This window comes from Leopardus geoffroyi, chromosome D2 (assembly GCF_018350155.1).
Source record: "Leopardus geoffroyi isolate Oge1 chromosome D2, O.geoffroyi_Oge1_pat1.0, whole genome shotgun sequence".
NCBI lineage: Eukaryota > Metazoa > Chordata > Mammalia > Carnivora > Felidae > Leopardus > Leopardus geoffroyi.
In genome coordinates, this window is record NC_059334.1 from 28465370 (window position 1) to 28479726 (window position 14357).

At 36.2% G+C, this 14357-nt stretch overlaps 1 protein-coding gene across 4 annotated transcripts in view; it reads right to left on the minus strand.

Moving 5' to 3' along the window:
- Nucleotides 1–14357, minus strand: part of CTNNA3 (catenin alpha 3) — a 1797955-nt gene that overhangs the window by 824604 nt on the left and 958994 nt on the right. For all 4 annotated transcript variants that reach the window (XM_045437558.1, XM_045437556.1, XM_045437557.1 and 1 more), the window contains one exon: nucleotides 11235–11387. In XM_045437558.1, coding sequence (XP_045293514.1) covers nucleotides 11235–11387 — 153 coding nt within the window. The remainder of the gene's footprint in view (nucleotides 1–11234; nucleotides 11388–14357) is intronic.

Consider the following 14357-nt stretch of genomic DNA (forward strand, 5'->3'; position numbering starts at 1 on the left):
TGCTCTGTCTCTCTCTGTCCCAAAAATAAATAAACGTTGAAAAAAAAAATTTTTAAAAAAATAAAAAAAAATAAAAGCATCAAAGCTATACTTCCATCTTGCAGAAAGTACTAATCCTAATTGTTTTTGGGTTTTTTTTTTATGGGATTTTCTGGATATACAAAGCTATAGCTTTAATTGGGTCTAACATACGTTTGAATCATCTTTCGGCAAGATCCTCCTTTCTCTCTCCCTATACCTACCCTAACAGTGTTTACAAGCAGCAGAGGAGATAAGAGGAAATAGCTGATCACTGTGCTCTTAACTCTTTTCAATTCACCAACTATTTCAAGGTTATCCAATTCAGGAAAGAAAATCAGAAGGAGCCCACTTCCCCAAATCAAGTTCCCTTCCTGCATTTTACCACCTGTCTGTAATAACTGATGCTTACTAACAAAACATTCTCCAGATCTAATCTACATCATTTACAAATATCCATCTTTCTTAAACTTGTTTTTCAAAATGTGATCTTAGAGCAGAGATTGCAAAACTTGTGGTCCTTGGCATTATGTATTGGCACAAATGATGGGATTGTGGGTTTTATTTTATTTTGTTTTAAGCTGAGTTAGCTGTCTATACTTAGAAATCAACAGATTTTTACATTAAATTTTGTATTTCTGAGTTATTTTGAGAAATTGTAATGTCTGACAAAATAGGGCCTGCATTCACACACAGCAATAATTGACTGAAGATAAGCAGAGACCAACCCTTTAGACTAAACTTATACTCTTCATTTCATCAAAGGCTACCTTACTGAGCCCTTTTATTTATTACTTTTTTGTCCACTACTGTAAAGCATTTGATTTTTGCCCCTATGTTAGGAACACCCTGCACACAAGACTGAGAGGGAACTGGTTGATGGTGAGAGGCACCTCTAAATGCATTTCAGGCTAGGAAGAATACTCCTAATAAAACACTGTGTAGTTTTAACTTCTATTAGGGACTCAATAGGCTTTTGTGGACTGAGGAAGCTAAATGGTAACATAGTACTAATTAACAGGCAAAATATATTCTAAGTTCCAAATAGTCAATTTACAAATGGACTACATGTACTTTCTCATCAGAAGATTATGTCTGATCTCACTTAGGTCTCATACCCTGGCCTAATAACTAAGTATTAGTGTTACTAATAACTTAGTGTAACTCACTAAGAGTTGTAAGGAATGAATGCATGCAGAAAGACTTCAGGTGCATAAATGTGTGCTTCTGGCTTTCTGCTTCTCTAGTTAGGGAAAGTAGAATAAGATTAGAGCTATTCTTAATGGTGAACATGTCATGATGTATAAATTTGTCAAATCACTAAGTGGTACACCTAAAATTAATACAACATTGTGTGTCTACCAAACTCGAAAAAAAAAAAAAAAAGATTAGAGATTCTTTGGAAAGAAATAAAATCAACTCTCGAAACTTTTGCAGCTTGATCCACTTAATAGCAGTCTCTGATCTAAAAGCATTCAGAAAGATGTCCCCTCTCTCCATCAAGAAATTAAACACCTATAAAACTTGGGCTCACTTTCCAATTTTAGATTTATTGTACTAACTTTATTCCTTTAATCTCCAAGTTGATTCCCTACTCTGCCATTTAGCTGTTTGACCTTAGGCAAGTTGCTTAATTTCTCTCAGCTAGGGTTTCATCAGCAAAACAGTAATAAAAGTATTTATCTCAATCATTGTGAGCACGGACATAATGAGGTAAAGAGTATAAGGTGTTTTGCATGATGCTAGCTAGCACAGATTACTGAGTGTTTTATTTATTTTACTTTATTTTCTTCCCTGTTTTGCTCTTCTCTTTATTATCAGAAAAAAAAGGGTTTTTTGTCCTGTAAAAGCAATAAAATAGACATTCTGCCAATACTTCTGATTAACCAGCCTCTTCCATCCACAAAAGACAAAAATGGAACCAAATGCAGGCTCTTGTATAGATGAGCTCTATAGAGCACATTGGAGGAACTCACTGTATTTATTTTTAATTGAGTGGAATTATGAATTGATCAAAAGAAACAGATCAGTCCCAACTTATATAATCAGACTGGTGATTAAAACAAAGTTTGGCTTCTAGGCCTGGAATTATTCATCAGTAATTATTAGTTAGCATGTTTGCTTGTTAAGTCTTGGCCAAATACTATCCCGGAAAGTAATACTGGAAAGTTTCAGTTTCAGAGAAATTTCATACAACAATTAAATGTATATCAAAATTTTGGGTGTATAATTTCAGCTGACCATTTTGCACATGCCATCTTTTGGCCTGTTAATATTCCTGAAAAACGCTTATCTGTATTTGGAAGTTGGCTATCATGATCCAACAACTACAGTATATTTAACATTACCTTATAAAATAAATTTTCCCCAAGGAAAAGGTCACTGCTCATCAGGAGTTTTGGAGACTCGAATGACCTCTTTCCACATAAGATATGGGGGAGGGGGTGTTTATTTTTTTAAGTTTATTTTTTTTATTTTGAGACAGAGAGATTGCAAATGGGGAAGGGGCAGAGAGAGAGAGGGAGACAGAGAGAATCTCAAGCAGGCTCTGCACCGCCAGCACAGAGCCCGAGGTGGGGCTCAAACCCACAAACCAATAGATCATGACCTGAGTTGAAGTCAGATGCTTAACCGTCTGAGCCACCCAGGTGGCCCTGGGGGAAAATGTTTAAAAGCAGAAAGGGAAGAAGATTAATATCCACTGAACAATGATGTTCACATCATGTGGCCTTTGGTACTTTAATGCATCATCCCATTCAACCTTACTATTATTTTCATTTTACAATGGAGTATATCCTTTACAGTACAGAATCAAGAGATACTAAGTGACTTTCCCAAGAACATCAAGCCAAAATTCAAAACCAAGTCTGTCTCCATATTTTATACTTTATTCAATAAGTTATGCCATTTGCCATCTTTTAAAATTTTCTAGGGGCGCCTGGGTGGCTCAGTCGGTTAAGCGTCTGACTTCAGCTCAGGTCATGATCTCTCAGTCTGTGAGTTCGAGCCTCGCGTCGGGCTCTGTGCTGACAGCTCAGAGCCTGGAGCCTGTTTCAGATTCTGTGTCTCCCTCTCTCTGACCCTCCCCCATTCATGCTCTGTCTCTCTCTGTCTCAAAAATAAATAAACGTTAAAATAAATAAATAAATAAATAAATAAATAAATAAAATTTTCTACAAGACTCATTGTCATTCTACTTGGTTTATATACTAATTCATTCAACAATGATTTATTGAATGTTTTTTATATCAGGCTAGGAAAACAAAAACAAAGGTTCTAGACAGTATTCCCAGGGGTCCAGCACAGCGTATTGCACACAATAGGCACTTAAGACATACTTGTTGAATGAATGAATGAATGAATGAATGAATAAACATATTCCTGTCCTCAATGTGCTAATCTTCTATTTAGAACTGCACTATCCAATACATAGCCGCCAGCCATGTATGGCTATTTTACACTTAAAATATGGCTAGTCTAGATTAAGAATGGCTGTAAGTGTAAAATATACACCAGATTTCTAAGACTTAGTATGAATAATATATCTCATTAATAGTTTTTATATTATTACATGCTGAACTGATAATATTTGAGGTATACTGGATTAAATAAAACATGTTATTAAGATTGGTTTCACCTGTTTATTTTTACCTTTTATTTTAGGGTGGTTACAGGAAACTTTTAAGTTATATATGTGGCCCGCCTTCTATTTCTATTGGATAGCATTGATCTAGTGTCATTAAGTCTTGAGTCACTTGCTTTTCTGTTCCAAGTTCATTATTAAATCGAATTTTCTTCTCTCTCTCTTGAATGTATAAGACTAAATCAGGTATTAAATGCAGTCTCTTTTTTTTTTTAATACAGTCTTTTTAAATACCAGTCTATGTTATAAGATTCTAATCAATTGTTAGGCATTATAAAATGTTTATATCCAGATATGAAATAGTCCATACACAAACTCTTCTAAGACATGACTTCCCTTTAGACCCTAACGTGGTGAAAAGCAGCTGCATTTTTCTAAATCCATTACTGGATCCTGTTCTAGAAGATTAAATTTAACCTTCCACCCGGCAATCAAATACTCAAGGGTGTTCATCAACTGTCTCTATCTCACTTCATGCTTCAGCCAGCTTAGTGATCTAGAATTTGTTTCTATTGCATTCCTGGAACACATGAATGAGCATTGTGCCTTTAGTCATGCTATTATCTCCACTTAGAGTTCTAGTTTTTCAAATCCAGCTCCTGCCTAGTCATCAAGTTTTGATGTAAATATTGCTTATATTGCTTACTTCATACTAAATTCCCAAACTACTCTAATCCCATATAGTTTTATCCCTCCTCTTACTTCCAAAACACTAATATCTCATTCAAAAATATCTCCACCTGGGGCGCCTGGGTGGTGCAGTCGGTTAAGCGTCCGACTTCAGCCAGGTCACGATCTCGCGGTCCGTGAGTTCGAGCCCCGCGTCGGGCTCTGGGTTGATGGCTCAGAGCCTGGAGCCTGTTTCCGATTCTGTGTCTCCCTCTCTCTCTGACCCTCCCCTGTTCATGCTCTGTCTCTCTCTGTCCCAAAAATAAATAAACATTGAAAAAATATATATATCTCCACCTGACTATGGAAAGGCTCTGACTTTTCTATAATTGTATCCCCATTTCCCTGAATTCCAAACACCATGAATGGAAAATTTATAAAGAAATCTCTCCAACATGGAAAGGTCACTTACTGTGCATTCACATTAGGCTTTTTAAAAATTTTTAATTATTATTATTATTATTATTATTATTTATTCTGAGACAGAGAGAGAGCAAGCGGGGGAGGGGCAGAGAGAGAGAGAGGAAGGGAGAGAATCCCCAGCATGCTCTGCACCCTCAGCTCAGACCCCAAGGTGGGGCTGGGGCTCGTGAACCATGAGATCATGACCTGGGCCAAAATCAACAGTTGGATGCTCAACTGACTGAGCCACACTGGCGCCCCTCAAGTTAGGCTTTTAAGGATCATGTTCATCATGACTTTTAGCTAGAAGGATTAAGATGCTAAACAGTTTTTAATCCAGGGAGTGGGCAGTCACACCTGTCCTCTATATAACCAAAAAGCATTCCTGACTTAGCTATAATATCCCTTCCCCATCAGAAAAGGAGAGCTGCCAAGATGCTCACTGAGAACAGTTGTTAGTTTGTGTACAGTATAAGTATGGGTTTGTTCTTTTTCTTTCTTTTTTTTTTTTTCTTTTTTAGGGGAATGAGGAAGAATGGGATGGGACTCTAAAAGCTCTATTTATTTATAACTGAGCATATCCTTATTTGATAACAGATGATCAATTAAAGCGATGTGTGACACTTGAACAGGATTCTGTCAAAAAGCAAAGATATAAGTAGAGCTAGGAGCAATGAGCACTTCTTGCAAACAGCAAGAGTCCCCTCTCCAGCCTTCTCTCTTGGCACTGGGGCTTTGCTAAATCCGGCTCGCCATTTTGTGAGTGGGAACAATCAGCTTTGTAGGTTGGAGGGAAGTATTATAATTAAATGTCCACCCACTTTTTCCTTTTTGATGAAAGGCTCCCATGAAACTTACTAAAATAAGGTACATCAAGACAGATGAATTTTTGATGAATAAGTCAAAGCACTGACGAAGCTGGCTTTGCACACAGAGAAACTTAATTTGCAGAAAATTTTCAGGCCTAGATCATTAACACTGTCATATTTAATGAGAATTAATATGGTAAAACCCATGGGATAAACCGGAGATTTTACCTTTTTAGTTGATAGCAACTATGTAGCGTTCAGCATGAACTGATTGCTGAGAACACGTTGTAATATGGTTCAAAAATAATAGTGGAGTTTTTAGAATGTAATTTTAAAGAAATATTAAATAACAGCCATTATAATAAGCAATACATGTATTGAATGCAATGGCATTCTTCTGAATAACAGTTATATTACTGCATTAAAGTTACAAACTGTATCTCTGAAGTGGACAAAGTTCTTTAAAAATGTTATCTAATGGTGACAAATTCCTTCAGAGAGAGATCTGGAGTAGGGTTTATAGTGTTTGCTTTTGATGGCAAAGGTATTTGCTAATATCATTGTGAAGAATTATTTTAAAGTATTCATGTTCACTAAAGCAGGAAGGCACTCTACTAAAAAATTGGGCTCAGACATATGTTCCAAGTCCAGTTACTGGAATCCCCAAAGATAACTTTTTAGAGAGAAAGAAAATTGAGCTAGTGTTATCATTGTGTTCCTTCATTCAATACCGATTTATTGAGTACTAGCTGCATAGACTTGGCTAACAGAATAGGCTCATAGTGATGACAGGTAAAATTCTTACTCTCTAGAATCTAAAAATTGTAATTTTTAAGATAAAATTAATATTTTAAACTTTACTTTTAATAGGCATTATTGGTGGAATTCACTAGAGTTAATGGTGCCCTAATTTACCATCAATGTAAGATCAAAATAACGGGGAGTATAATTCAATGGTACATTTGTCATTAGATGCTAATCACTTTGTAAAGATGAATTTTAAAATTCCAACCTTTTTCTTCTTTCAAGATTTTATTTAAATTCTAGTTAATATATAGTGTAGTATTAGTTTCATGGGTAGAATTTAGTGATTCATCAATTGCATATAACACCCAGGGCTCATTACAACAAGTGTCCTCCTTAATGCCCATCACTCATTTACCCCATCCACCCCAATCACCCCTCCAGCAATCCTAAGTTTGTTCCCTATACTTATTAGTTTCTTATGGTTTTCCCTCCCTCTCTCTTTTTATCTTATTATGCAAACTTTTTGACTCCTTCTTCTCATTCCCACTGTGGCTGGGTGGATCCCAAGTTACACAGAGTAACTGGGATGTTCAAAGTAGGATAAGCTTTGCATAATAGTTACTCAGTTCAACATAGTGAAACAAAATTAGCCTCAAGAATCTAGGTTCTCCAGTTATTGACACTACCTAGGGTTTTATAACCATCACTTCACCCATTATCATTTTATACCAAACTGCATAATAATACAATAGGAGACCTCAGATATGACCCCACTAGACGATGGGAATATCCAGGCCCAATTTATTGGCTACTCTGTTCCTCATCTCTATTTATTTTCCCCAAACCCCATATCCTTTTGTTTGCCTAATTATTATCCATAGAATTTTTCTTTTTTTTTTTTTATTTTTTTTCAACGTTTATTTATTTTTGAGACAGAGAGAGACAGAGCATGAACAGGGGAGGGGCAGAGAGAGAGGGAGACACAGAATCTGAAACAGGCTGCAGGCTCTGAGCGGTCAGCACAGAGCCCGACGCGGGGCTCGAACTCACGGGCCATGAGATCATGACCTGAGCCGAAGTCGGACGCTTAACCGACCAAGCCACCCAGGCGCCCCAAGAATTCCTTAATGCTTTTTTTGTTTGTTTGTTTCTTTGTGTTCCCATACAGTTTTTACTCTCTTTTTGGTAAAAGTTGCAACTTTCACCATTTTCCAGAGTATTCCTTTAATAGCATGAAGTTTTTCTTCAAAGATCTGATAGGAATTCTTTAAAAATGGACTTTTCTTTCCATTTAAGTCTTACTTTAACAAGTTCACTGATTTTAGATTTCTCTGACAAACACAGTTGAGGTATCAAAACCCAGACATGTTGAAAATAGCTTTTCCTTGAGGTCATTTAGAATCTAAAACTTTCTGTCCTACTCTGTCAAATTACGCAGCTTGGGAATAAGATGGGTGTAAGTGGTCTGGGCGGACAGGTGGTAGTGAAAACAAAGGTGGATTGGTAAACAATCTAGACAAAGTAAACTCACAGTGTCTTCTGAAACTGATGTATTTAAGTTCTCCTATTTCCCCAGACTCTGTCACAGACATTTCTGGCCGAATGTTTGTAGTAAATTAATGATGATTTTCTCTATTGCCTTTGTTAGACAGCTCCTTCCAAAAAGAAATTTTCCTGGGAGATAAATGCAGTGTGTTTTATTTGTTTGTTTCTTTGTTTGTTTTGCTTTTTTTTTTTTTTTTTTTGAGAGAGAGAGAGAGAGAGAGAGAGCAAGCAGGGAAGGGGCACAGAGAGAAGGGAGACAGAATCCAAAGTAGGCTCCACACTGTCAGCACAGAGCCCATTGTGGGGCTCAAACCCATGAACCATGAAATCATGACTGGAGCTGAAGTCAGACACTCAACTGACTGAGCCACCCAGGTGCCCATATTTTGTTAAACAACGTAGTGGATAAGCAGTATACTTAAAAACTATTTTCCTCCAGTCTCTATCTCTTAAAAAATTAGAAGTCTCCCAATTGTAAAAAAATATTTGTTATACCATAAAATTTTAAAAGCTGGCAGTGACCTTAGATATTATCTTGTTTACCTTCACTTTATATCAAACAAATGAAATCCTGAGAAGTATAGTAGATCAAAGGTAGCTGTAAACACTTTGCTAGTCTGTCCGTTGAAAGGTGAAGTTTCATGCCTCCCTGCCTCCCTTCAGATTTGGGCAGGCTTTATGATTGCTTGACTAATAATATACAGTAGAAGTAGTATTCTGCCTATTTCAGGCCCAAGTCTTAAGAGGATGTAAGCTTATACTTCCTGTTTCTAACTTGCTTTTGCGACTTCTCATCTCAGAACCAGCAATAATTTTGCAAGAAGCTAAAGCCACATAGAAAGGCCATGTATTGGTGCCCCAGTGAAGAGCCACAGCTAAGCTCCCAGCTGACAGTTATCATTCACTTCCTCCAGTCATGTAACTGTGCCATTTTCTATATCTAGCCCAGTCAAACCTCTCGAGGGTTCCAACCCTAGCCATTATTTAACAGTAATTACATGAGAAAACCTAAGTGAGAGTTGCCCATCTGCCCAGTCAATCCATAATGAAAGAATAATAAATGGTTGTTTTAAGCCACTAAGTTTGAAGATGGACTGTTACATGGTATAATCTAACTGGAACTGAAAACGCCTTAGACGAGTTTCTGAGCAGTACCAGAGGGAGAACTACGAGAGTGCAAAGCTAGCATAATCGCATCGTACATGTGAAGGAGACATTCAAAGTTAGATAAGACTCATTCTCAGTCCCCTAGTAGCTCAAAATTATAAAATCTTTCTATTCTTTCAATGATCCCATGAAATGCAGAATTTTCAAGAACGTTGAATATTTAAAACACATTCTCAGGGTTCTGTCTACATAATAATAAACCACTATTCTCAATACATTAAGGTAGCATTTTTAAAAGTTTATTTATTTATTTTGGGAGAGATAGAGCATGAGCAGGGGGAGGGGCAGAGAGAGAGAGGGAGAGAGAAAATCCCAAGCAGGCTCTGCACTATAGAATACGTGACCTGAGCCGAAACAAAGAGTCAGACACTTAACTGACCAAGCCACCCAGGAGCCTCTAAGATAGCATTTTCAAGTGTTCCTTCAAGGCACTGCCTTAGTAATAAGTGTCATGGAAGAAGAACTCCTCAGGTAAACTGATTTGGGGAAAATTCTGACTTAATTGAAAAATCTATGGATTTTTCAGAACTGTAAAATCTCCAAGAGGAGAAATAGATACAACTATTTCTCCAAAATTGTGTAATTAAAGGGCCCTTCTTTATTGAGCATCTTATGAGATTTATGTTTCATAGACTAAGCAACTAAGAAACATATTTCTAAACTAATAAATAGGAATAGGGATGCAACTTTATTAGCAGACACCAATTTTACTTTTAGAATATGTCACCGACAAGTTGTTTTCATAATTTGATGTACCTTCAGCTTAGAGAACACATTTTTAGAAAAAAATGTTTATGATTATCAGGGGCTATACTTAGTTAGGTGCCTTTAATGACCTGCTCCTTCTGCTTTGCCTCTTACTTTTAACATTTCTCTGTGGGAAGAGTGCATACATATTTGAGGAAGACTACAAGAGGGAATAAATAAAGCCAGAACTATATAAATAATTGAATGAATTAGTTAAAAATTGTAAGCCTGGAAATCAGCTCCATCTCCAATTGGACTGGTTTGGGTTTGTAGCTTTATTTCTATATAAGGCCAATGTAACAGATATCCTGTCATGCAGAGTTGTTGGGAAGTTCAAAGTTAATTTCAAAGTTGGAGGTAGGTCAGTTTTAGGGCTGACAAGATCTTAGTAATTAGCTATTTATCAACTCCTTTCATTTTTTAGATATGAAGACTAGGAAGCAGAAATTTTGCAGTGAAAATGCTAGTTACATTGGAAACTTCCTTCCCAGGGATCCACATTTAAGATGTTGGGAAAATCCTCTCCGTTAATAGATGTTATATCAAATGCTATGATTCTAATTCAGGTTCTGTCTATTTCTAACTCACAAGGTTACCAAGCAATTTGAGCCCCTAAACATATTTCACCACAAAGTTCATGGCCAGTAAGTATGTGAAGGTGTGGCAGTCAGAAGATTTAATAATCAGTACGGCATGGCACTGACACTGAGAACAGACACTAGCCATAAACAACTGGTACAGTCATGCTGATGGATGTTAGCAGTGTATCAGCTCTGGTAAACGAATCTGGTCAGGCAGATTTTCCCTTCTTCCATGGGTTCCTGGCTTTGTGAGAACTGTCACATTATTGGTTTTAGAAATCCTTCCATTGACACTCATTCTTCTACTATGGCTGCATTACTGATCCTCATAATATAATAGGTTTCTTCTCTGTTTCCTAGGAATTGTCTAGCACTTTATGGCCCTTTCAGCAATATAACACCTTGCCACCAAATCATGTGGCATTTTCATGCTTCCAGTTTCCAAGCTGAAGAAAATGATAAGTTTTTTCATCTCTTGCCTCTATTGGCACATGGACCAATCTACTATCCTCACTTATTTATTCTGGATTTTTCTACCCCTGTAATCTTACATTCTTTTTCTTCATAGTTGAATATGATTTGAAAATATGGAAGAGTAATACAACCACAAAAATATGGTAGAGAAACAATAAAAATGGCATGAGGTAGAGTATTTGATACTTTTATGTTAGAATATGAAGAAAATATTTATAAAGATAAAGCAAAATATCTGCATTTAACCATTGTGTGTGTGTGTGTATGTGTGTAGCTCTGAAAAAAAATATGCATTAAAAAAAAACAATTTAAACTTTGCTTCTTTTGCAGTAAGTTGTCAAAAGTTTTTATCTGAGTACAAGTCAGTTGTACATGGGGAATGAGAGCCTCATTCTCCTGGATATAGGGCAGTTACAGTTCTAGTATACTTACCTCTATAAGCCTGCTGGTGTGCTCACGAAATATCGAAGCATATTCTTTTATTTCCTTTTCCCGGCCATTCTTGGCAGCTTCAATGAGAACCAAAAGTGGGACCGTTGTATCCAAAAAGGAGTCTGACACATGATCTATAATAGCCTTACGGAGCTGAGGAGAAATAAAAAATTCATTTTTTTTTCAGGAAATGGTTCATGTTATTTCCTATTTTTATAATCCCAGTAGTTACAAAATTCATCTTATATATTTTCACACAATCTCTAAGTAATAATACTTAAGACTGTGTATGAATGTCACTTACAAAGTTAAAACAAACTGGGGCACCTGGGTGGCTCAGGTGGTTAAGCGTCCGACTTCAGCTCAGGTCATGATCTCACAGTTCATGAGTTCAAGCCCCATGTCAGGCTCTGTGCTGACAGCTCAAAGCCTGGAACCTGCTTCCAATTCTATGTCTCCCTCTTTGTCTGCTCCTCCCCTGCTCACTCTGTCTCTCCCTCAAAAATAAATAAACACTTTTTTAAAAATTAAAAAAAAAACAATGTTAAAACAAACAAAATATCCAAGAAAAAAAGTCATTGAGGAATAGCTCTCTTATTCTCAAAATTTGCCTTTATTCTTAAATTATACTTAGCCCAGAGGTCAGATTATAAGTAATAATACTCCATTTTCCATCAAAAAATACCACACTATTGTAATGTTTATGCATGTGTACAAACAACATTGTACATCATGTATTTTCATAATTGCAAAATTATGAAATGTTTTCTACTTTGTTGGAGGAACTGATGATAAATTTTGATTAGCTAAATTGTAGTCTTCATGGTAATTAAACCAAGTTAGATCACCGATTATGCCAGTTGATAACAGATTAATAGAGCAAGGAGAATAATAAATGAGTTTGATGTCCAATTTTCTTCATCTGCATTAATTGTTCTTGCCCTTACACCTTAAATTATTAAACAAGTATAACATTCTGCTACAATTAGTTCTTTTAAATTAGATTATGTGGAAGCTCATAAATGACAATCAGGCAATTACCCTATTCAGCAGATATTTTCTGAAATTTAAAACTGCATTGGAAAATTAATGCATTGTATTTGTATAATAATATATTGAGCCCTAAAGGATCACAGTATCTTGAAATGTTTCATCAACAATGTCAATGACTATGAATAGCTCCCCAAGTTTTTAGTCAACCTCCTCACTGAATTTAATTTCTTCTATACATTATCATACAATATCATATGGGAAATTTATAATGTATACTTTAGGGTACTCTTTAAAACCAAAAGATAGTTACCCTAGTTTTGGAATACAGGAGAATATTAAATAATGTGGCTGCCTGAAAAAAAAAAACCACTATATTCTTGTAATATTTATAGTATAATAAATCCATAATAATTACAGATTTCCAGGAGAAAAAATATCTCTGCCTACATGCAGGCAGAAGAACTGTGAAATTTTCTGGTTTCTAACAATTTCACAAGGCTGTGGGAAGATCCCCCAGGAAAGAATCTACTTAGCATGCAGAAAGGCAAATCACTAATGGCAACTGATTAATATCATCTGAGAACTTACTAGGACAGGGTGCAGAGTGGTAAGGACTTACAAGGCAAGGGGAAGACCTTGAGTGAATGAACAATGTGTTTGATGTCCATCAAAAGTGGACCAGAGAAGTCAGACAAAGAATCATAAGTTAAGACTTGAGCTGGGAGCTACTAGTTATGTTAGTTCCAGATACATAAAAGTAGAAGGAATCTCAGAGGGGGAAGAGTTTTCAATGACCATCCCTCCCCTTTTTCCTCTTTTTCTTTCATTTGTAACCAGCATATATAGAAGGAGGGCTAAGAGGAGATCTGCACTAAAGCTATGCAATTAACAGCCAACATACATACGGGAGGTTTTTCAAGCCAAGGAGGTAGACAGGATCACACAGAGGGAGATGCACAGTGAGGAGATGCCCAAGAATTAAAACTTAGGAAATACTACCATAAGTGGAAATCATGCAGATGGAAGAGTAGGATCTAAAAAGAGACTGAGATGATGGCCAAAAAACAAAGAGAGCAAATGACCAACAACTAAAAGAGAAATATTCCCATAAATCTGTGTCAATGCTTTCCAAATGAACTTATCCTACTAGGTGCAATTATAATACCCACATTATGAACTTGTTGAATCTTTTCTCTGCATTTGATCTTTTCTTTGTATTTGGTTCCATTAAACTCAATAATTGTTTCTCAACATTATCTCTTTACCTTTCTACTACAGCAAGATCTTATGAAATACATCAAGATGAAAATACATGGTCCCTTAGTGGGGGAGTGAGAGTCATCAAATGTTACAGTAAGGGAAAATAAGGAAACTGACAGGGAAGAAATTTCAAAAAAAAAAAAAGATGAGTTTCGGAGTTTAATTTTAAAGATAAGTTAAATAAAAAGAAATCAGATTTGTCTGATGGATTTGACCACTAAGAGGTCATTGATAAACTTAGTGAGACCAGTTTGAGTGGAAAGTGAAACCAGGAGTCATATTGTGATGGTTTGGAGAATGAATGGGAGATGAGACTTTGATGTATGTTCCCATCTACAACTATATCCAGAGAGTTAGACTGTCTTCTTGTGCTTCTAAAAAATATATTTTGTTTTATCACCATACAAAAATCTAGAGAATAGCCATTGTCCCACAGTGTGCCAATTTTTATAAATTTATGAATAATTTTAACAGTCTTCCAGTACCTGGATATGTTTGTTATGGTCTGTCCATTTCCCCTCTGTAGTGCTACCATTTGTCTTCCCTTCATTTTAATGGTATTTACTCCCGGGGTTCCCCCCCCCCCGACCAAGGTGTTCTACTATGTTTTCCCTGCTATTCATTCAATCCTTCATTCCATACACAAGTGCTGAAACAGGCTTGAGGTATAGCTGATTTACTATTATTAAGGAATAAATACAGATATTCTTTGGCTAAATTATTATTATTTTTTTAACTAAACTATGTTAGGAACACATTTGTTGCTTTATTCTAAGGCGTGTTGCTAAATCCAAAACACAGTAAATGTAAAAGGTACACCATGGAGGTGTGGTATTATGTTCAGGAGAACAAGACAGAAGGACTGGGAAA